Source organism: Schistocerca gregaria, chromosome 2 (assembly GCF_023897955.1).
Source record: "Schistocerca gregaria isolate iqSchGreg1 chromosome 2, iqSchGreg1.2, whole genome shotgun sequence".
In the NCBI taxonomy this organism is placed as follows: Eukaryota; Metazoa; Arthropoda; class Insecta; order Orthoptera; family Acrididae; genus Schistocerca; species Schistocerca gregaria.
This window is the reverse complement of record NC_064921.1, coordinates 312730242-312754623: the sequence shown is the minus strand read 5'-3', so window position 1 is coordinate 312754623 and position 24382 is coordinate 312730242. Positions and strand designations below refer to the sequence as shown.

Below are 24382 nucleotides of genomic sequence, written 5' to 3'. Positions count from 1 at the left end.
TCTGCTGTCCTTCGTGTATCAACCTGCAGTTGAGAGCAAAGGTTTTGTTGTCTGAGTCGACTGAAACTTACTTGGCTCGATAGTGTAAGAAGACAGGCAGAACGGACTGGAAGGCCTGTCCCTTAACCGACACATTACTGCGAAACCCGACGGTTATAACAGGCATTTTCGTTCAATCTTTTAAACGACTTAACTTTACTTTGTAACCTTTTCATAATTTCTTTGAATTTTTCGAGGTATTTGGATTTCTGCTGTGTACTATATGGGACTGATACTTCAGTAACACTTGTAAATTAAAATAAAAATTCATCCATTAGTTTCGCGGGAATTTGAGCTAATTGGTTTGGTCCATTAAGTTCGTAGCCTTTTTCGTAAGTTTAAAGAACACAATAAATACAAATAACAGAGACTTTAGTCATCCGTAACATATTCTGCTTCACTACCTACAACCGTCCCCCAACGATGGGGTAATTTTTCGGTTCCGTGACTGTAGAAATCACTTGGTTTCCAGGCAAAGAACTCATCGAGCCAGGTTCGGAGCGTATTTTCATCCGGAAAGGAAGTTCCTTGAAGGTTGTTCGATAGAAAGCGAAAAAGATGAAAATCTGCTGGCGCAAGTGCAGGTGAACTAGGTGAGTGCGGAATGACTTACCAACCCCAACGCCTGTAGTGTTTTTGGCAGTCTAGTAGAATGCGGGCGGGCGTTATAGCGGAGTAGCGGTCTTCCTAGTCGTTGTTCTTGGACTGCATCTACAAGACGTCTCAGAGTTTTTGACAATAAATGTCAGCAGTGGTGGTTACACTTTGGGGAAGCAGTTCATAGTAGGCAACACAATCGCCGTTCCATCAGATGCATAACATTATCTCTCGTGGATGCGCGTGGGTCTTTGAACGGAGAACTGCTGCTTTGTTTGGGCTCAAACATTCCTTTCTTTTCCTTAAGTTAGCATAAAGGCACCATTTCTCGTCACCAGTGATGATACAGGATAGGAATGGTCGGTTTTGTTTATGAGCCAACTGATGATAGCAAGCAGAGATGCACGCATGCCAACCGCTGGTTTTTGTGATTTTGACTTGTAGCATGCGGTACCCATACAAACGATTTTTGAACCTTACCAACTGCATGCAAATGTCACACGGTAATACAGTTCATCACATCTTCCCAGCTCTCTGAAGTGGATCATTGCGGATTAACGCGTTTAAACTATCTTCATCTAAACCCGAAGGACATACTGAACGGGGAGAGTCACTAACATCAAAACGATACTCCGTAATACGAGAAAACCATTTTCTTGCCGTGCTCTGTCCAGTGGCATTATTCTCTCACAAGGCGCAAATGTTTGCCACTGCCTCCGTTGGTGTCACCACTCTACTGAACTGAAACAGAAGAATTTGTAGGAAATGTTCCGATTTCTCCACTTGGCACTCCATTTTCAAGCGTCCACAGCTACACTCACTATAGAATAAAAAATGACAATCGACAAAAACCCGTAGCAGCCGGAATACCAACATGTAAAACTAAAAAATTACGAACTTCTGTACCAACCTAATAGCAAATGTGTACACACCTTGTTCTTTTGTGCCTCAAATTTCATGGACATGAACTACAAAATCTGTAGGTTTGTTCAAACATAGACATACGATCTCCCCATTTTGACAAGTATTGTGTACTCTGGTATTATTTACATTTTGCTCAGAAAGCTAAGCGGTCTCCCTTTCTTTTCTGAGATAAAATACAATCAATAAACAATTTTCAAGTCGCACCTGAATACCCAAGTGGTCTACAGGAAGGGCCTGAAGTCACGATCAGAAAGTATTCAATTAACTTACGTATAGATACTCTGTTACATGGATCTGGATGTGTATTCTAAGTGTCTGTGGTGCTTCTGTCTTCTGGTATATGTCACTCAGATTACAACAACGCAAGCGATAATTACTATGCATCAAATTACAACAATGCAGGTATCACTCTATGATAATACGGTATGTGATCGTTTTGTTTTGATTTTAGTTCGGGCAAATGCTACGGCATGTGACCGTGCTCCATTTTGCTATCGATGTGACATGAGCGCCCAAAGGATGTCTGTAGGGAGAAAGACGAATGGCGACTTACAAGTAACCATAAAAAAGCTCCAGTTGCGACCCCATTAAAATTGTGCACAGTACCGACTTTTAAATCATTTTCTTGAAAGCAAAACATCTGACTACACAGTATTTTTTTCTGTTCCTTAAGAGCTAGGGGGATGGACGCATCCTCCCTTCCACATTGTTGTCGGGTATGGGCACCTTTGCAAAGTGATAACATTGTAAAAATATGTGTATTGCAATACAACCAGATTCGCCATTGAAGAACGTCTTCTTAGTGTATGGATGTATGAAAAGAAGCGAACAGGTGGGATATGTGGTGACTTTTTTTAAAAAAATTTAATTGCTTCAAGAAAGAAACCTCAGCGGAGTCTAATCTTCGGAAACTGGAAGGAAAGGCCTTTGGAACAGAATCTGTGACAAATGTTACACGAAGTGGAAGACGCATCATTGCTTCTTTCACCAGCAAGATCGACAAGGATGGGGATGGTTGAAATGAAATTCCCAGAACCTCCATGCGTCATTTAGACCTGGCAGCATCAATGAATTTTTTGTTGTCATTATATGAATACGTGACGTGGTCCAAGCGAACAGTTACTTTTTCAACATTATCAGCTGGTCGTAATGTTATGACAGAATAATGTGCTGTCTATCTTAGCCCACGGTCTCTAAGTGTTTATATCTGGGCGAAAGACAACCATCATAATTATGAAGACATTAACCAACACCCTCCTCATGTTGTGCTATGGGCGGTGTTACCAGTGACCTTATCATCCGGTTTGATGTGTCCGTAACAGGGGCACTGGACCTCTAGATGTCATCTCACTGGTTGTTACCTGAACTCGGCAAAGCTGGCCAGCTGAACGGCGTTGTAATGCAAAAGGATGCTTCCCCTGGTCTCCGAGACTGGTTTTCGTTATGGACTGGACGTGGAGGGCCTCATATGGATGACCAGAAGCCCAGACTTAACAACGTGCGATAAATGACTTTCGTCCTGCTTAAAGGAAAAGTTTCCCACAACTCGTACGACTTCCGTTTAAGAGCTGAAAGAAGAGATTACCAGTACCCTGAGAACGTCACTCCCAAAATTCTGGAGCACATTGCAGTGAACCAACTTTGCGCCGATAATGATGGTCAGTATACAGAGACAGTTTGACATGTGTAAGAATATTCATTTCTGTCTTATTCCATTCTTGCATGCATCTTTTTCTGTTGAATACAACTTCTGTTAGAGCTAGGGAGTCGTTTCATGTCCACGTTTATCTTTCATGTTGCTTCTTGTTTCAATGCAATAACTTAGAACATTTCCGATCGTGAATTCTGTCCCACCTTGATGTTCTATAATCAGATTCCATAAAACATGGAAGCATCGAAAGTATTAACAATTGTCAATTAAAATGTCCGATGTAACCATCTGTGGAAAAATAGATCGAATGCACACCGTTCTTGTAGCTATTTGTAGTTATAAATGCCTTCCATTACCTCATCGTTTGTGGCGAAAGAAGGCAGAAGGCCCACCATTGTTGTAATTCCATTATGATTCTTTCTAGGGGCTGTTGGGGTGTGTTAGGGTTGCCCAACGTCATGAGAGCGGTCAAATATTTGCTGTTCTTCCACAGTATAGCAGCAATCCCGTCTTTGCATTCGAACTGAATTTGCGCCCTTTCCAGCTTATATTTCTGTCAGTATCGTAGGAAGTTCCAGACAAGTAGCTCTTACTGCGGCAACATGGATTCCATTATTCGGCAGAACATTCTTTAGATTCAGCATAGTGCAACAATTATAAAATTGCACCATATGGCTGAAAACCTTAAACAAGGCTCAGAAGAACTTTTTCCCCTAATAGTTAGCATTCTGAGTATCGACCAATATAGTTCACGCAGTAAATTCCGTTATTTTCTGCTAGACATCAGATGAGATGAGATGTGGTGTGAAATGCTTTCCAAGAACGCAATTAAGCTATGAAATCTTTGGAGCTTATTACTCTGCTGTTTATATTACTTGAAGAAATACAGTAACCAGCCATCTTTTTTATATCTTTATTGATGCGAAGAGGCGTTTCGGGGTACCAGTCATCTTCAGTTGGCGTAATATCTCAAATCTTTCGTAGTATAACGTCTCTATCGATTGCATTTTGAACACTTAAGCCGACTTTTGTTCTGTAACTTATGGCTACTTTTTCCGCTGTTGTACGCCTATAGACATTTCAGAATCACTAATGTTTAATTGGTAAAACCTTTGAAATTCGGTGTATAGTGTCGTAACTAAGGAACTAGTAAAGGTAAAATTTATCAATGATGAAATTAGATTCAAAAGGAATGTTCTTGACAGACCTATCGTGCTACATTGCTAAGAGTTGAATAAATAGGAACAGCAGCAAATGCAGCGACCGTTGTAATTAATGTGCAAATGGTTGACGATGATGCTGCAGTCAGTTCAGAAAAGTTTCCCTTGCTTTGGCTAACCTGAATTTTATATCCTCTCTCCTTCGACCATCACTTCTTTTGCTGCCCAAATAACGAAACTCACCAGTTAATTTTAGCACCTCATTTTCTTATCTGTTTCTTTCAACATCGTCTGATTTAATTCTATTACGTTCAGTTACCTTTACTATGCGTTTATAAATATTTCTCAAGACACTATCCATTCCGTTAAACTGCTTTTACAAGTCCTTCGCCTTCTCTGACACAATTACAATTGGCGAACCTCCAATTTCTTGTATCTTCTCCTTGGAAGTTTAATAATCTTTCCAAATTTCTCGTTGGTTTCCTTTCGTGCTTGTTCAATGTACTGATTGAATAACATCGGCGGCACATTAAACTCTCTTACAATAAACGACTGGTGTCAAACAAGTGATATGAACACAGAGGTAGTCATTACGGGTTTAGCCTGCTCCTTCTCCACCATATACGAGGGACGTTCAGCAGTAATGCAACACTTTTTTTTCTCAGCTAATTTCCCTTGAAAAAATGTGGAATTTCCTATAGAACATCGAGTAATATTCTCACTCCAGCCTTTACTGTTTCGTAAAGTTCCGATAGGTGCGGTATACATAACCTTCAAATGACGTCTGTAACGGAATTGCATTCCAAGCAGAGAGCTTTCTTTGAGTTTCTTTTGGCGGAAAGCCGGAGCATTGCAGGTATTCATAGGAGCTTGCAGAATTTCTATAGAGACGTAGCAGTGAACAAAAGCACGGTGAGTCATCATCGTAACTAGACCGCGCAAACCTGTGTAATCCCCCGTGCGGCGGCCGGCCGATTTCTGTAACGTCGGTACGTGCGGACACTCTCATTCAGGGTGATCGTCGGGTCACAAACACCTCGCTGCTCAACTGAGCGTCTCTGTTGGTAGTACTGAATTATTTTATTGGATTTAACCTTTGTTCATATGATTTTGAATCTATTCTATAGACGTTTGCTAAAGAATCTATGATAATCCTTTCCTTTTATCTCCCCTTTTTTGTATGGTATTCTCAGTATTTGAATGATATACGTGTTAATCAAAATATTACCAGTGCAGATTTTATCGTCAATAGTTGCCGTCACTGTCAAGATGACTCACTTCCCTACTTTAAGTTTCCACAAAGTTGTTAATTGGGATTTTCTGTCCTTGGGGTGTTATACAACCTGTCGCCCGCCATACAACACGCGATCTAGTGTTAAGTATCGTTTCGAAATAAAAAAGTACGTGCTAAGATTTCTCAATAATTTTATTTTTACATTAAAGCCTGTACCTTAATCTGAGCACTGACGCCATTAGTGTCTGAGTCTTCCTTGTTTACGTTGTGTACTGAGTGTTTAAGATGCCTCTGATAATCGTGAGTCCCGCCGACTGTGAAGTACGAGCTGTTATAAGATTTCTTAGTGGTAAAGGCCTAAAAGCGATCGATATTCATCGTGAGAGCTGTGCAGTTTACGGAGAAAACATTATGAGTGAAGAAATGGTAAGAAAGTGGGTGAGAGCATTTAAAGATGGCTGCACAAATGACCATGATGAACAACGGAGTGGGCGTCCTTCGGTCCTCAACGAAAGTTTGGTGCAGGAAGTGGACAACAAGGTGAGAGAAAAAAGACACTTTACGATTTCCTCCTCGCGGGATGACTTTCCTAATGTTTCTCGTAGTGTTTTGTAAGGCATTGTGATCGAGCACTTGAATTACCGAAAATTGTGCGCACGTTGGGTACCGAAAATGTTGGATGTGCACAAAACCGAACATTTAGATAGTGCATTGATTTTCCTTGAGCGGTACCACAACGACGGTGATGATTTCTTAAGCCAAATTGTTACGGGCGATGAAACATGGGTGGCCTGTGTCACACCAGAATCAAAGCAACAGTCCATGGATGACGGCATTCAGATTCACCCAGAAAAGTGAAGTTTAAGCAAACAATTTCTGCCCGGAAAATTATGTGCACAGTTTTTTTGGGACATAAAAGGAGTATTGCTTGTGGAATTTCTGCCTCGTAATGAGACAATCAATGCAACAGCTTACTGTAAGACAGTGCACAATTTGCACCATTCAATTCAAAACAAAAGAAGTGGCAAGTTGAGCAAGGGCATCGTTTTGCTGCAAGACAATGCCCGTCCGCATGTGGCGAATAAGGACAAAGATTTCATCACATATTTTCGATGGGAAACTCTAGATCATCCTTCGTAGAGCCCCGATCTTGCGCCCAGTGACTACCACCTGTTCCTGCACTTGATGAACCACATGGGCGGTGAGCGTCTTCAAGACGATGACGAAGTCAAAACAGTGCTGATGCAGGCGGCAGAGTTCCATGAGGAGACTATTCAAAAACTGGTACAACGTCGTGACAAGTACCTCAATGTTGACAAAAATTATGTAGAAAAGTAGATTAAGGTACATGCTTTCACGTAAAAATAAAATTATTGAGATATCTTAGCAGGTATTTTTTTTTAAATTTCTAAACGGTACTTACTTAAAAAACACGCCTCGTATTCTGTTCTTCCCTCATATCGCAACGACCAACTTTGAAGTGTATTGTGCCACCCTCACAGCAAAGTGAAGAAACGATTTGAGCGTGATCGTCGCCACAAAAATGCAAACGAATTTCTTCTTCTCCATGATAATGCAAGGCCTCACACAAATCTGCGCACTCGACAGGAGCGCACAAAACTTCATTGCATTGATCTTCGTCATCCGCCCTACAGCTCAGATATGCACCTTCCGACTTCCACCTGTTTGGCCCAACGAAGAATGCAGACTGCGGGAAGCAGTACGTGTACGATGGGGATGCTGCAAAATGTTGCTTCGACTTCGACCAGTAGAGTGGTATCAAAAATGGTTCAAATGGCTCTGAGCACTATGGGACTTAACATCTTAGGTCATCAGTCCCCTAGAACTTAGAACTACTTAAACCTAACTAACCTAAGGACATCACACAACACCCAGCCATCACGAGGCAGAGAAACTCCCTGACCCCGCCGGGAATCGAACCCGGGAACCCCGGCGTAGGAAGGGAGAACGCTACCGCACGACCAAGAGATGCGGGCAGAGTGGTATCTCACCGGCATATAGGCACTCCCAGTAAGGTCGCGTAGGGCCATCGCATTGAACGGAGATTACATTGAAAAACACGCTTTTGTAGCCAAAAGAGTGTGGAATAATATGGTGCCTTAAAATTCTGAATTAAACCGACATACTTGCAGAAAAAAGAGGTGCGTTAGTTATTGAACGCCCCTCGTAAAAATGGCCTCTAGCTACTGCACATGCTGGAGTGATAGATCATGCCTCATCTCGCTGACTTCAGCCATATCGGATGGGTTCTATTTCATGGAGATAAGTAATGTACGAAAGTGGTGCGTGGATGGACAGTACTGAAGATATGCGGTTAAAAATGTAGTCGCTACTCGGGTGTGGCTGCTCAGTGCTCACTTGTGATCGACGAGATCCAGCGGCTTGGGGCGGCGCGCGGCTTGCGGTGGCGGCTGGTAGTCGCGAGGAAGAGGAGCGCCCATGAGGCGACAGGCGCGGACCTCTAGCGCGGCTGGGGTGGCTTGGGCCGGAGGCCGCAGGCCGCGCAGGCGCGCGTTCGCCACGATGCGGCTGGCCTCGCACAGCTGCCGCACTCGCTCGCGCGCGCCCACCAGTGGCGCCGGTCGCCCCACCAGGAACTCCCACAGGCGCTCCGAGTGCCGCAGTACCTGCCCACACAGCACCACAATTGGCTGAGTAACAAGTGGCAGTGCATGAAATGCATTAGAATGGTTCATCCAACTGAAAAATAACTACTTATGTTAATAACAATTTGTCCTTTTTGTTTGGACTGTTGAGCTCCGTGGCCGTGGATAATGATATTTTACCATAAAAATACAGCGACCAGCCACTTTTCTTTTTTCTTTTTTTTTTTTTTTTTTAATGCGGGCTTCAAGGACGAAGGAGACAACAAATGCGACTGTGGTGAAGTTCAGGATATGGAACACCTTCTACAGTGTTCCATCTGCCCCACAAGGTGTACCCTTGACGAACTATGACTTGAGAACAGAGAAACATTGGACTTGGCCAGATATTGTGCCGAAAGGCTTTGAAACAAATCTCCGGACACGAAAAAGTAAAGTAAGTTTAATGCGTTTTATTTATGCCAAAATGCATTTCGGTTTTGCACTCATCTTCAGCTGGCAAATTACATGTATCTTCAGTTTCTACAGTGGTACAATATCGAAAGCAGTTTGTATGCTGCACCTGGCCTGTGCAAAATCAACGATTCCAATCATTTACTTCAATTTCGCGAGTTTAAAGTTACGCACTATCAGTTGTTCATTTTACTTACATTCTCCTCTCCTTGTTTTTTCTTGGCTTTTCTTCTTTTTTGTAACAGCACAAACACTTTTTGTCACGTATTTTTCACAGGTGCAGTGTGTTATCCGCCATGTTGTAGACTGACAGTTTTGTTTACATAAAAGCAGTTTATCTATGGACAGAGTTATATTTTACGAAAGTTTTGAGGTTCTAACTAAGCTACTGCTTACTGCATTGACTTGGGTGATAGAAGAATTCTAAGTACGATGCATACTAAGTTTTTTTTTTACTTAGTATTGAAGATAATAAACTAACATAACACATGTGTACAAAGAAGTAATTCATACATTTACAATATTTTTTTTTGGTCACTTAGGCAGTATTGAATATAATAAACAAACATAACACATTTATACAAAGCAGTAATTGATACATTTACAATATAACAAAGATAGAATCAAGATTTTTATGTTGTATATTATTACGTGCATTTGTTGGGTTTGTATTAGATTATATTATTTCTTGATTGTGCTTAGTAAGTGGTTTGATAGGTAGTGTGGAAGTTTTTCAGAAATATTCGGTTTGGTAACTCTGTCTGGTCGTTAAATATGTCAGAACGGGGTGCATGTTTATGTGAATAAATTTCGATTTCTTCCAGGAGGTTCATTCTTTTTCCTTTGTTGGCTGGGTGGAGTACTCGTAGGTTATGGGATATGTCTGTTACTTGATGTTCTTCTTCTGTTACATGTTGGGCAAATGTGGATTTACTTAAGTTCTTTAAACGAAGAGTATCCATGTGTTCTCGAAAACGTATGTTGAAGTTTCTTCCTGTTTGGCCTATGTATGGTTTTGCACATGAGTTGCAGTTAAGTTTGTATATTCCTGATTGATTGTACGGTTTGGTATTATTTTTAATGTTATGGATAGCTATGTCCTTTATTTTGTTATTTGTATAGTAGCTGATTCTGATATCTGTTCCTCGGAACAGGTTTGCTATTCTATAAGACAGTTTTGCTACAAATGGCAAGCTTACATATTTTTCTTTTGGCTTAGATACTGAAGATACATGTCATTTGCCAGCTGAAGATGGGTGCAAACCCGAAATGCATAGTGGCATAAATAAAACGCATTAAATAAAAGTGGCTGGTCGCTGTATTTTTATAGTAAAATACTTATGTTGTCCCCCAAGATTCTGTTGTAGAACCACTGTTATTTCTGGTTTATAACAACTGGCCACTAAAACTGCAACACCATGAGAGCGGCAGGCAACAAATGTCAAATCGGCATGAAGCATACTACGTCTTTGGATATGCAAATGATTAGCATTTCATAAGGAAATATTATGCATTGAATTTCTCATACTGAAATGGCATTTGAATGTTGGTTGCTCGTGAAAAGACAAAGTACATCATGTATGAGTGTGTGTGTGTGTGTGTGTGTGTGTGTGTGTGTGTGTGTGTGTGTGTGTGTGGGTGGGTGGGTGCGTGGGTGGGTGGGTGTTTTTTACTTAACAAGTTCAAATATAGATTAAACTGTAATTTAAAATTAGTCTAGAGCAGGCTGATCCAAGAATTGCGCCCGGCGGGAGCGCCCGCGAACCGCGGGCGTAAGACAGTGTAGTTCAGCACCGAGCGAGGTGGCGCAGTGGTTAGCACACTGGACTCGCATTCGGGAGGACGACGGTTAAATCCCGCGTCCGACCATCCTGATTTAGGTTTTCCGTGATTTCCCTAGATCACTCCAGGCAAATGCCGGGATGGTTCCCTAGAAAGGGCACGGACGCCTTCCTTCCCCATCCTTCCCTATTCCGAGCTTGTGCTCACGCTCTAATGACCTCGTTGTCGACGGGACGTTAAACACCAACGAACCAGTAGTTCAGCGCCCCAACCGCGACCGTGTGTCGCTAGTGTCGCCATAGGAGCGAGAGAGAGAGAGAGAGAGAGAGAGAGAGAGAGAGAGAGAGAGAGAGAGCTGCAGACCGAGTGAGACCGCACAGCACTGCTCTGCGCTGGACTGCCCCGCGGTCAAATCTAACGTAAACAAAATATTCTATTTTAGAATTAATTTTATATAAGGGATATAGAGTCTCATCCTTACTGTTAGTAGTTACAAGTAAGTATTTTTTGTTATACTTCGTGCTACAATTTTTTGTATCCCTTTTCAGAGTTTAGAAATTTGCTGTTTTTTACGTAATAATTTTAACTGACCAAGTTCGAAAACTTATTAAAATAGAGTTAAGGTTATAAAGCTCTTTAATTCTTACAGTCAAAATTGTTAAAGAAGACAATTACCATTTTACACGTTTTTCTTTTTCGAGGAAACGATTTTGTCTAGGCCTGGTGCAATATTCCGTAAGACTGGTAACCTCAAAGAACTGGTCAAATTTTTATCGCCAAGGAAAGAACGGTTCTTAGTTTTAACAAGCTTTAAAAGGAAGAAAAAGCTCTCACAAATATACGCGGAACCAAACATTGAGAGAACTTTGGCTGCGTGCTTGTGCAAAAGAGGATATTTCTCTCGTGGAAGACAGCTGTAAAAGTTTTACACATAAGAAAGCGGTCCTTCAGGCGGATATGGTACTGTAGGTCAATCAGCACTAGTTGAAGCACTTGTGAGACGTCCTCTGCCCGAAGGGAAAACGGGCGAACAAATACACTCCTGGAAATGGAAAAAAGAACACATTGACACCGGTGTGTCAGACCCACCATACTTGCTCCGGACACTGCGAGAGGGCTGTACAAGCAATGATCACACGCACGGCACAGCGGACACACCAGGAACCGCGGTGTTGGCCGTCGAATGGCGCTAGCTGCGCAGCATTTGTGTACCGCCGCCGTCAGTGTCAGCCAGTTTGCCGTGGCATACGGAGCTCCATCGCAGTCTTTAACACTGGTAGCATGCCGCGACAGCGTGGACGTTAACCGTATGTGCAGTTGACGGACTTTGAGCGAGGGCGTATAGTGGGCATGCGGGAGGCCGGGTGGACGTACCGCCGAATTGCTCAACACGTGGGGCGTGAGGTCTCCACAGTACATCGATGTTGTCGCCAGTGGTCGGCGGAAGGTGCACGTGCCCGTCAACCTGAGACCGGACCGCAGCGACGCACAGATGCACGCCAAGACCGTAGGATCCTACGCAGTGCCGTAGGGGACCGCACCGCCACTTCCCACCAAATTAGGGACACGGTTACTCCTGGGGTATCGGTGAGGACCATTCGCAAACGTCTCCATGAAGCTGGGCTACGGTCCCGCACACCGTTAGGCCGTCTTCCGCTCACGCCCCAACATCGTGCAGCGCGCCTCCAGTGGTGTCGCGACAGGCGTGAATGGAGGGACGAATGGAGACGTGTCGTCTTCAGCGATGAGAGTCGCTTCTGCCTTGGTGCCAATGATGGTCGTATGCGTGTGTGGCGCCGTGCAGGTGAGCGCCACAATCAGGACTGCATACGACCGAGGCACACAGGGCCAACACCCGGCATCATGGTGTGGGGAGCGATCTCCTACACTGGCCGTACACCTCTGGTGATCGTCGAGGGGACACTGAATAGTGCACGGTACATCCAAACCGTCATAGAACCCATCGTTCTACCATTCCTAGACCGGCAAGGGAACTTGCTGTTCCAACAGGACAATGCACGTCCTCATGTTTCCCGTGCCACCCAACGTGCTCTAGAAGGTGTAAGTCAACTACCCTGGCCAGCAAGATCTCCGGATCTGTCCCCCATTGAGCATGTTTGGCACTTGATGAAGCGTCGTCTCACGCGCTCTGCACGTCCAGCACGAACGCTGGTCCAACTGAGGCGCCAGGTGGAAATGGCATGGCAAGCCGTTCCACAGGACTACATCCAGCATCTCTACGATCTTCTCCATGGGAAAATAGCAGCCTTCATTGCTGCGAAAGGTGGATATACACTGTACTAGTGCCGACATTGTGCATGCTCTGTTGCCTGTGTCTATGTGCCTGTGGTTCTGTCAGTGTGATCATGTGATGTATCTGACCCCAGGAATGTGTCAATAAAGTTTCCCCTTCCTGGGACAATGAATTCACGGTGTTCTTATTTCCATTTCCAGGAGTGTATATCTATCGGCTGGCGTTCGGGCGGTCCGCACGGCCTGCTAAGCGGCACGGCTTGGCCACTGCAGCAACATGCTAATTCGCCCAGGGCGCTGACCGCGGGCGCTAGCACCTCAGGGGCACAGTTTGGACTAGCCTGGTCTAGAGCCTCGTCCGGATGTCACACGACTAGGCACACGGCCTTATTAAAACACAGTGATCGTCTTGTGAAATTTTGATGTTTCGGGTCACGCAAGTCGTATCATTGCCGGTTTCAACTTATTACTAGGTCATCATCGAATAATACTAATATTTCGTACGGCCCAATGGCTTAGTGCAAGTCTTTCAGTTGGACGCCACTTCGGCGACTTGCGCTTCCCTCACCTAACCTAGTTATCGACCAGGGGACCTAATGCTTAACATGGAATCTGAACGACGCGTCGTTTCTTGCGACTCTTCATATCATCGCCACGTGAAGGCTATGTTAAAACGACGGCTTAAAGTTCCCTGGTCCAACCGAGATTAGATCCCATTACGTCTCATATTCCAGGCTGTCCTTTACTATCAGATCAGTAGATGATCTATTTAGAAAGGAAGAAAAATGCACATATTGAAGTACTTGAAAACTAAATTACAAATCAGTCTAAAACTTCTGTTCACAACTATACGCGACTGAAGACGCTACATCCTCAAAGGGCGCTCACAACGTAAATGTACCCGCACTCTGATTGTTGGAACTGAACGCTACAGTTACCAAGTTACACGTACACTGGAACTACGGCAGATGACGCGTGTCTGCATACGCGATTTGGGGGTACAACACTGGTAACAGTCGATCGCAAGTGTAAACAAACAAAAAGTATGAAGGAAATGATAAAATGAAGCTAGACAAGTGCCAGACGGCAGAAAAATGAATCGAACAAAGCAGTAGAGATGCCGTAACGGGTCAGAAAATGCTTCGAAAAAACGGTATTGGCTCGCTTTTTTCTGAAGTGTAACGTAGTGTCCTAGTAAACTGATACCCCATTTTTCTTTCTTTTTAGTAGAATATCCGACAATAACTTCGTAGTAAGCTGAAAACGGTAACCGTACCATCTGATTAATCTGAATGTGGTCTGCCATAATTATAAAATACGTCATGATGTACTCATGTTACCACAGAGAAAAATATGTTTTTTAAACCACTTGTACGTTAAGGCGAGGTATCACGAACATGATAAATTTAAGATGAAATTAGCTAATTAACTGCGTAACTACACTCCTGGAAATTGAAATAAGAACACCGTGAATTCATTGTCCCAGGAAGGGGAAACTTTATTGACACATTCCTGGGGTCAGATACATCACATGATCACACTGACAGAACCACAGGCACATAGACACAGGCAACAGAGCATGCACAATGTCGGCACTAGTACAGTGTATATCCACCTTTCGCAGCAATGCAGGCTGCTATTCTCCCATGGAGATGATCGTAGAGATGCTGGATGTAGTCCTGTGGAACGGCTTGCCATGCCATTTCCACCTGGCGCCTCATTTGGACCAGCGTTCGTGCTGGACGTGCAGACCGCGTGAGACGAAGCTTCATCCAGTCCCAAACATGCTCAATGGGGGACAGATCCGGAGATCTTGCTGGCCAGGGTAGTTGACTTACACCTTCTAGAGCACGTTGGGTGGCACGGGATACATGCGGACGTGCATTGTCCTGTTGGAACAGCAAGTTCCCTTGCCGGTCTAGGAATGGTAGAATGATGGGTTCGATGACGGTTTGGATGTACCGTGCACTATTCAGTGTCCCCTCGACGATCACCAGAGGTGTACGGCCAGTGTAGGAGATCGCTCCCCACACCATTATGCCGGGTATTGGCCCTGTGTGCCTCGGTCGTATGCAGTCCTGATTGTGGCGCTCACCTGCACGGCGCCAAACACGCATTCGACCATCATTGGCACCAAGGCAGAAGCGACTCTCATCACTGAAGACGACACGCCTCCATTCGTCCCTCCATTCACGCCTGTCGCGACACCACTGGAGGCTGCACGATGTTGGAGCGTGAGCGGAAGACGGCCTAACGGTGTGCGGGACCGTAGACCAGCTTCATGGAGACGGTTGCGAATGGTCCTCGCCGATACCCCAGGAGCAACAGTGTCCCTAATTTGCTGGGAAGTGGCGGTGCGGTCCCCTACGGCACTGCGTAGGATCCTACGGTCTTGGCGTGCATCCGTACGTCGCTGCGGTCCGGTCCCAGGTCGACGGGCACGTGCACCTTCCGCCGACGACTGGCGACAACATCGATGTACTGTGGAGACCTCACGACCCACGTGTTGAGCAATTCGGCGGTACGTCCACCCGGCCTCCCGCATGCCCACTATACGCCCTCGCTCAAAGTCCGTCAACTGCACATACGGTTCACGTCCACGCTGTCGCGGCATGCTACCAGTGTTAAAGACTGCGATGGAGCTCCGTATGCCACGGCAAACTGGCTGACACTGACGGCGGCGGTGCACAAATGCTGCGCAGCTAGCGCCATTCGACGGCCAACACCGCGGTTCCTGGTGTGTCCGCTGTGCCGTGCGTGTGATCATTGCTTGTACAGCCCTCTCGCAGTGTCCGGAGCAAGTATGGTGGGTCTGACACACCGGTGTCAATGTGTTCTTTTTTCCATTTCCAGGAGTGTATATGACCCTGTGCCCTATTAGTTGTCAATGGTGGTGCTTAGACGTAGCTTTAGGTAAAACTGACATCTATTTCCTGTGAAATGGATCAGTTGAATGAACAGGTTACCCACCATGCGCATGTCTGCGGCCTCGTTCGCCTCGGCCAGCCGCTCCAGGATCTTGGCAGCACGGCCCACGTCGGTGACCCGCCTATGCTTCTGCCGCTCCACCATTTCCTCAGTGAAGATCTGCCCCACGTAGGTTGGGTCGGGAACCACTCTGCAGCGCAACACAGACTTGTCAATCTCTTGCACTCAGGGGCCAGGGAGCTATTATGGGAAACTGAACACCTAAAGCATGTATTTAAACGGAAAGGATTCTCTGAGAAGCACATCTGTCGTACCTCGGAATTCGGACCATCACCTGAAGTATAGCGAAATGAATCTGCATCATGATGAAAGAGGAACATCAATGTCAGCTACATGAGGGTACTGAAATAATTAAATGGTGACAAGTAAAAAAAGCTGGACATCCGGGTGCGAGTTCCGTCCGCCACAAATTTTCACTTGTCGCCATTGAATTATTTCAGTGCCCTCATGCAGCTGTCATCGGGGATTCTCTTTCATCGTGTACATTTGGTCGCGGAATCTTGAATGTGTGGTGTCTGTCCTTACGGATACATTTGAAAGAACACACACCACAAATATAATAGTAGAATCTGAATCTAAAAAATGGTTCAAATGGCTCTGAGCACTACGGGACTTAACATCTTAGGTCATCAGTCCCCTAGAACTCAGAACTACTTAAACCTAACTAACCTAAGGACATCACACACATCCATGCCCGAGGCAGGATTCGAACATGCGACCGTAGCGGTCGCGCGGTTCCGGGCTGAGCGCCTGTAACCGCTAGACCACTGCGGCCGGCCAATCTGCATCTATTGCTTTCCTTCCATATCCTCTAAAATACGGAGAATTTTCAGAAATTTTAACATTGTCCACCAGAAAAGATTACTGGACTTTTGGGTTGTGTTAAAGATCATCTGATGTAACAAAAGCTGGCATTTATAAGATTCCATGTCACTTTGGTAACGCAGACATTGGTCAAACTATTTGCACTGATTAGGACAGGTGTGTGGAGCATCGCAGCAACACAAGTTTTCAACAACCGGAAAAATACGCGTTAGCGGAGCGTTGGTTAATTGAAGGACGCGCAGGGAAATGCAATGAGGGCCAGGTGGTTGCTGCTTCTCGTTACTGGGATCGTGTTCTGGAATAATCCACTGAAATTAGGCTGACTGGCAATCTTATTAATAGGAACAAGAGCTACCCTCTGAACAAGTCACGGAACCGTGCTCTGTTCTGCATTAAATCAGGATGTTCTCAGTCGGCGTCAGATTATGACGATTAATTACGACAGCGATACCTCGTGTTTGTTTGCCCTCACCACATGCGGCGCTGCTAGTAGCTTTTCCAGTGCGGGCAGCACACACAGCACTTCGCGCATCCGATGAATACTCTCTGCCTGCCTATAAGGGTAACCAGCTCTAACGTAGCAACCGCCGCCCCCCCCCCCCCCCCCCCGCACCACCCGTCTGCCTTCGTGTCTACTCTATAGTGCAGTGTTTACGCGAGTGTTTAGTGTTGTGCGTCCCCTTTTCAAGTGTTGGGAACAAACACCATACTGTCGCTAGGTGTGTTTTTAACTCTCGCGAACAGAAACCAGACTGTCGCCGTGTTTTTTAATTGTGCCTGCCTAATTACTATGTGTTTTAATTAGCATAACCAACCTTCTGTTTTTATATTTTCACTTCTCAACTTTTCGCCATGTTACAGTTTTAAAAAGTCACCGTTTTATCACCTTTTTTATTGTTTTTTTCTACTCATTACGTTTTTAACTCTTCTGCAGGTTGCAGAGCGCCATAGTAGGCTGCTAGGGGTATCGAAATTCAATAAAGAAAAACAAACAAAAACGTAGCAACACATACTGACAGAGTCTAGTTATATTAACAGCCTGACACGGCGTCGAGAGAGTAAATACGTGTGACACCTGCGGATGCTGTTATAGAGCTCATGCGAAGGGACGAGGCGGCACCAACACCTCCTAAGTGTCAGGTGGTCCTCTGGAGGGAGCTCTCCTCTCCATTGCCTCAGGAATGGCATGAGCGTGCACTTTGGTTAAAGTGGCGCTCAACAAATTAATGGGTGTGATGCATCGCCATTCGGCAGGCGAAGCTTATTTCGTCGATGGTTCCATCCGACCCCCCCCCCCCCCCCCCCCCTCTCACGCCGCGCCAATCGAGACGACATGGCCTGCGGGTACGGCCATGGTTTTGAACAACAAAGAAGAAGAGAATTACATAGACATAGAGGTGATCGTCCTCCTGCACCGAATCGCAACTTCAAAATTTCCGGGAGAGGTGTGGAACAGAAGAGTTGCAGCAAGCCTATCGAGGACTGAAGGGCAGCCTGCGAACAGAAAATCACCCTCAGTGAGAAGACCGGTTGTTGTCTCCACGACTGCTGACAAGGAACGAGCAGTGATTGATACGAGTTGGGTGCGACGAGCATGAACGTACATGGCGTCCAAGTGCATCGCCCCACCCCCTCACGTGGAACCACCCACAGCTGACAGTCACGAAGGGAGGCTGGGAGACGATCACATCAAGACGTGCGGCACGAACTGCCAAGAAGACCAGCGCGCCAAAGGTGACAGTACGCAACCGCATACCAGCTTTCATACATCCTGACCCCGGCACCCGAGAACAGCCGCAGAACAGACAGCAGGACACCAGTCCTGTTAAACTAGAAGAAGGTAGCCCAAACCAGCTGCCGCCCAGGCAGCTGCAAAATTCCGACTTGGTGGCCCATTCCCGCCTAGCATTCTGAACTAGGCAGTCTGAGCACAGGCCACCTTCCATCGTGTCTGAGGCAAAAGATTACCGAGAATTCCTGCAGTGCCTCAAGCAGTAGGTGACAGATGTCAGGACCATAAAGTCTGCGGGGAAAGATTTGGTGTGGGCACAGCTCGCCAACAGCGAAGACTACGGGAAAGTGACAAGCGAAGCAATGGCACCATTGCTGCCGTTCTTCACTCCCGCCACGATGCCTCAAGAGCTTCTCAAGATTTTGCTCAAGGATTTTCCTCACTGTGCGACCATACGCACATTAAAGAAGATTTGGAAGACCTTGGGTTAGCTGTACTCTCAGTGGCGCGCATAAAATCGACCAAGACACATAAAGAGTCGCCTTCTCTGCTTGACATAGTACAGGACAACGCAGGCAACCACAACTCTTTCAGCTGAGGAGGGTGACCAATGAGGTGGTCACCACTGAGCCGTTAAAACAGAAGAGAGGCTCACCGTAGTGCTTCCACTGTCAAAGGGTGGGTGATGTGGTACGACACTGCGTGCATGAAGTGCGCGGGAAATCTCGTGAGCTCCCAGGGTAGCATCCCGAGACGCAACCACTCAGGCGTAACAACTGCAACCACGTTGCTAGCTACCGCAGCTGCGAGGTGCACACCGCGGAGGATCTGCTTGGCTTACCTTCAAAGAAGACGACTAGTCGCTCCGACCAACGTCCGCCCCTAGGTGCACAGTCGGCGGTGAGACCGGCCAATACTGCCACCAAATTTCCATTTCAGCCATTGCTGGCAAGGAACCCCTTGAGTGCGAGATCCCAAGTTCAATACTTACTACGGCTCGTCTGAAAATATTGTGTTAACAATTATGACAGGAAGAATATTAGCTGCTAATGAATCACCATGTGCATCAGGAGGGCGACAGAAAATGAGTTTCCGGGAGGTGCAGATATCAACCATCTACGGGATGTACGTATTATGTTTCACAAATGGACATCGTCGACATTAAAAAATATTGAAAACAACCCATTACTTTGCACCATGAACACCGAATGAAAAATGGCGCTGCAGAGTGATGACAAAGGTTCGCACCATCACCATCGAAGGCGAACTCCTTGGGAGTTACAAACCGTACAGGACGTCCAGCTAGGTATTCAGTCTTAAAAATACATATACAATCATATTGATGCAAAGCGCTGATAAAAACTGGTGGAGTGTAACTGCATGCAACCAAATGCGAAAAGGTTTGTCGTGGTGATTACCGTGAAACCGCTTAAGCTTTAAGGCGTAGCTGTAGATAGTGCGATAATATGTTTTGTAGGTAGTGCGATAATATGTTTTGTAGGTATAGTAAAAACAAATATCCAGAGACTGAATTTGTCCAGTGGTTCCAGGTAGTATGAACTGCAATGTCACACACTTCTCAGGAGATATAGTTTACTCTAAACGAGTATGATTTTTATAGGCAGACCAGGAATCAAGCAAAAGCAAGTTATTTTGACCAGCTATTGGCCAAAAGCAGCGCTCTTATGCACTCCCATTTTCCCACGCTTGCTTGTTGTGACGTAGATATCCCCTGTTGTCCTTGCAAGACCACGCACATGAGAAACAATCCTAGGGGACAGAGCATCTCCAACTTCTCGCCGCGCAATAAATGACTTTCCTGCCAACACCCAGATTAACAGCCGGCGTAAATGTTTACAAATGCGTTAAGGCACTGATACTGGTTTATCTTGATACAACTTTCTTTGTACCTCTAATTCTCAAGTTTTTTTTCATATGCATTTCTTCATTACATCCAGACTGGCCAGAGTTGAAAACAAATTCAGTACTGAACGATGGCATAAATTCATTTATCTCATCTACAAATTTTCAGGCCGATACCACAGTTTATTGTGGATCGTCAAGTTCACGCTTTTGTTTGAAATTTCGTAATCTTACTTCTTCCAATGTCGTAGCACTGTGTTAACTTTAGGCAAAAAGTTATGCAAATATTCACTGCCTCCATTTAAATCACTGTAATCCGCAATAACGCTTCGTCACCGCAGACCATACCAGTCTACATCTACATCTACATCTACATCTACATTTATACTCCGCAAGCCACTCAACGGTGTGTGGCGGAGGGTACTTTACGTGCCACTGTCATCACCTCCCTTTCCTGTTCCAGTCGCGTGTGGTTCGCGGGAAGAACGACTGCTGGAAAGACTCCGTGCGCGCTCGAATCTCTGTAATTTTACATTCGTGATCTCCATGGGAGGTATAAGTAGGGGGAAGCAATATATTCGATAACTCATCCAGAAACGCACCCTCTCGAAACCTGGACAGTAAGCTACACCGCGATGCAGAGCGCCTCTTGCAGAGTCTGCCACTTGAGTTTGCTAAACATCTCCATAACGTTATCACGCTTACCAAATAACCCTGTGATGAAAAGCGCCACTCTTCTTTGGATCTTCTCTATCTCCTCTGTCAACCCGACCTGGTACGGATCCTACACTGATGAGCAATACTTAAGTATAGGTCGAACGAGTGTTTCGTGACCCACCTCCTTTGTTGATGGACTACATTTTCTAAGGGCTCCCCCAATGAATCTCAACCTGGCACTCGCCTTACCAACAATTAATTTTCTATGATCATTCCACTTCAAATCGTTCCGTACGCATACTCCCAGATATTTTACAGAAGTAACTGCTACTAGTGTTTGTTCTACTATCATATAATCATACAATAAAGAATCCTTCTCTCTATGTTAAGGGTCAGTTGCCACTCCCTGCACCAAGTACCTATCCGCTGCAGATCTTCGTGCATTTCGCTGCAATTTTCTAATTCTGCAGCTTCTCTATATACTACAGCATCATCCGCGAAAACCAGCATCGAACTTCCACACCATTTACTAGGTCATTTATATATATATATATTGTGAAAAGCAATGGGCCGCGCAGGATTAGCCGAGCGGTCGTAGGCGCTGCATTCATGGACTGTGCGGCTGGTCAAGGCGGAGGTTCGAGTCCTCCCTCGGGCGTGGGCGTGTGCATTTGTCCATAGGATGATTGAGGTTAAGTAGTGTGTAAGCTTAGGGACTGATAACCTTAGCAGTTGAGCCCCATAAGATTATATATATATATATATATATATATATATATATATATATATATATATATATATATATAACCAATGAATCCATAACACTCCCCTGTGGCACGCCAGGGGTTACTTTAACGTCTGTAGACGTCTCTCCATTGAGAACAACATGCTGTGTTCTGTTTGCTAAAATCTCTTCAATCCAACCTCGCAGCTGGCCTGATATTCCGTAGGCTCTTACTTTGTTTATCAGGCGACAGTGCGGAACTGTATCGAACGCCTTCCCTAATTCAATGAAAATGGTATCTACCTGGGAGCCTGTATCTAATATTTTCTGGGTCTCATGAACAAATAAAGCAAGTTGGGTCTCACACGGTCGCTGTTTCCGGAATCCATGTTGATTCCTACAGAATAGATTCTGGGTTTCCAGAAATGACATGAAACGCGAGCGAAAAACATGCTCAAAAATTCTACAACAGATTGATGTCAGAGATATAGGCCTATAGTTTTGCGCATCTGTTTGACGACCTTTCTTGAAAACTGGGACTACCTGTGCTCTTTTCCAATCTTTTGGAACCTTCCGTTCCTCTAGAGACTTGCGGTACACGGCTGCTAGAAGGGGGGCAAGTTCTTTCGGTAACTTCACCAACGGCGACCTGCCAGCTTTGTTTGCCTCGCTGTCTGCGGTAATCAGTCAGGGCTCGCACCTTGCTGAGACGCTGCAGAAGAAGAACGAAGCAGTGACGAGAACTGCCCAAGCAACCGCCCCACAGCTGTCACCTTGAAAGTTTCCCCAACGCAGTCCACAACGGGAGCAGCGAGGTCAAGCCAGTCCAGCGGCTTACACGCGCTGTCAGTCTTGCTGTCGGCGCAACGAAGACAACACTGGGAAGAAGGGGCAACTAGAAGACACCACAAACCAAGACGTTTTCTGCTGTTACGTTGTTTCAGATTTTTGGAGAAACAACACCTGTGTTTAACCTCCGTTAATCCGGGGTAGAGGTGCATACATTGTGAACTTCCTGTCAGGTCGACGCGGCTCAGCTACACCAACGTTTCACCAGAGGATGACGGGCAACTTGGACGTCGAAGTATGTTCCCTCCAGTGTGGTTCTGTTACTGGAAAAAATTAGTTGAGTACAATCAGGGCTCAACAGGAAAATGGGGAAGGGTGCCGCTCGATCCCTAAATTCGAAAAATCACATAAAATATAATTATCTTTATTTAAAAATGTAACCTCTATTTTACTTTCAAAATAATTATTAACATTTTTGTATAAACGTTTATAATATAATCTATAAGACTACATATTACGTTCGTGTGGGAAATATGACGAGAAAAAACACTTTTTATTTTAAAACTATTTATTCTTTAGTAAATTGTCTTAAGTGTGCCTTGAAACGCATAGGCATACTCTGATAGAAACTGAGACACATCATACTGCTTGTGGTCCTCGCTTTTTTTTTTATAAACAATTGATCTTGGTTCCTGTTTCGTAACTTGGTGTAAAGTGCTGACGAAGACTTCATTTTCATGCTACGGGGAAGGATCTGTTTTAGAAAACTCGTGTTTCAAGTCAAATCGGTAACAAAAAGTCTTATTTCTATCAGAAACAACCTGTTTGATGATATTATTGATAATACCTGCGCTTTGATTGTTTCATACTTGAAACTTTTAATATTTCCGTCTGGTGAGTCTGCCACACAATTTAGTGTTTCCACGATCTTTATTCTTTATTAGGGCTAAAAAATCCCAAGGCGACAGACTGACAAGGCAGGTGCCATAAATTATACTTCCATTTTTATAAAACAGTACGGGAGATTACATGATCGAACTGAAAGAATACTGAAATTCAAATGCAGTAATTCAAATACAGTGTTGCATCAAAAAGAGCTCTCAACGAATCTTCCACATACATACAGACGGTAAAAATACGAAAAATCACAAAGTGCAGTTTCTCCTTGTGGTGATATTTTATATTCACTAAGGAAAATGAACATTTTCCAATAATAAATAGCTATTGCCCTCCACGTCTCACGATGTAAAGCCCCTGGGGCACAGTCAGATTATGAGCTGTTGCTTGGCTATGAGGGGTTCAAGCTAATTTTAAAATTTCTCTTTAATCTTATCTAAGCTGCTGTTCCGTCAAAGTATCTCGAACAAAAGGATTCGAGAAATATCGATTTAATCCAGTAAATCATTCGGTGCTGAGTGACAGTTTGAGAATTATCTATGACAATTCCGACCAATTATTCTGAACTTCTGTGCGTCTGTGTTCCACTTTTGTTTCTCAAAAATGCTTCCGAGAATTATTTCATGTATATAATATCCAAAAAGTAAACAAAGTTTCGTCTCTCCTGTGCCGGAATTTGTGCATTTACCTAGTATATCGGATATCTATGAGGTGCAGAAAATGACAACTGACAATAACAATAAATGGTTTGAAGTCGTCCAAATAAGTAATAAAAGGAATGTGTTAAATTTCGCTTACAAGAAAAACTACACAAAACTAGAGGCTGTCACTTTAACAAAATACTTAGGGATTATAATTAGGAACAACTGAAATTGGAATCATCACATAGATAAACTGCGTTTTATTGGCAGAACACTTGGATTCTTACAAGGTACTACAAATTTACTAAAGCGACGGCTTTTATTACACCTCTCTGTTATCTTACGGAGTACTGCTACTCGTTAGGGGATCTTTACCAGACAGGATTGACGGAGCACATCAAAATGGTTCAAAGAAGAAAAGCTGGTTTTGTAATGTCGTGAAAGAGGGGGAGTGTGTCACGTAGATGAAGGCGAGTTGGGGGTGGCAATCATTAAAACAAAGGTGCGCGGCGAGATCTTTTGACGACATTTCAGCCATCAGTTATCAGT

The 24382-nt window shown here is 44.7% G+C and overlaps 1 protein-coding gene across 1 annotated transcript in view; it reads right to left on the bottom strand.

Moving 5' to 3' along the window:
* Positions 1-7980: 7980 nt before the first annotated feature.
* The window catches only part of LOC126335760 (uncharacterized), a 32909-nt gene continuing 16507 nt past the window's right edge, over positions 7981-24382 (bottom strand). The window contains exons 2-3 of the mRNA XM_049999219.1: positions 15688-15835; positions 7981-8253 (exon numbers count right to left, since the gene is read on the bottom strand). Of these exons, the coding sequence (XP_049855176.1) occupies positions 7981-8253; positions 15688-15835 (421 nt within the window). The remainder of the gene's footprint in view (positions 8254-15687; positions 15836-24382) is intronic.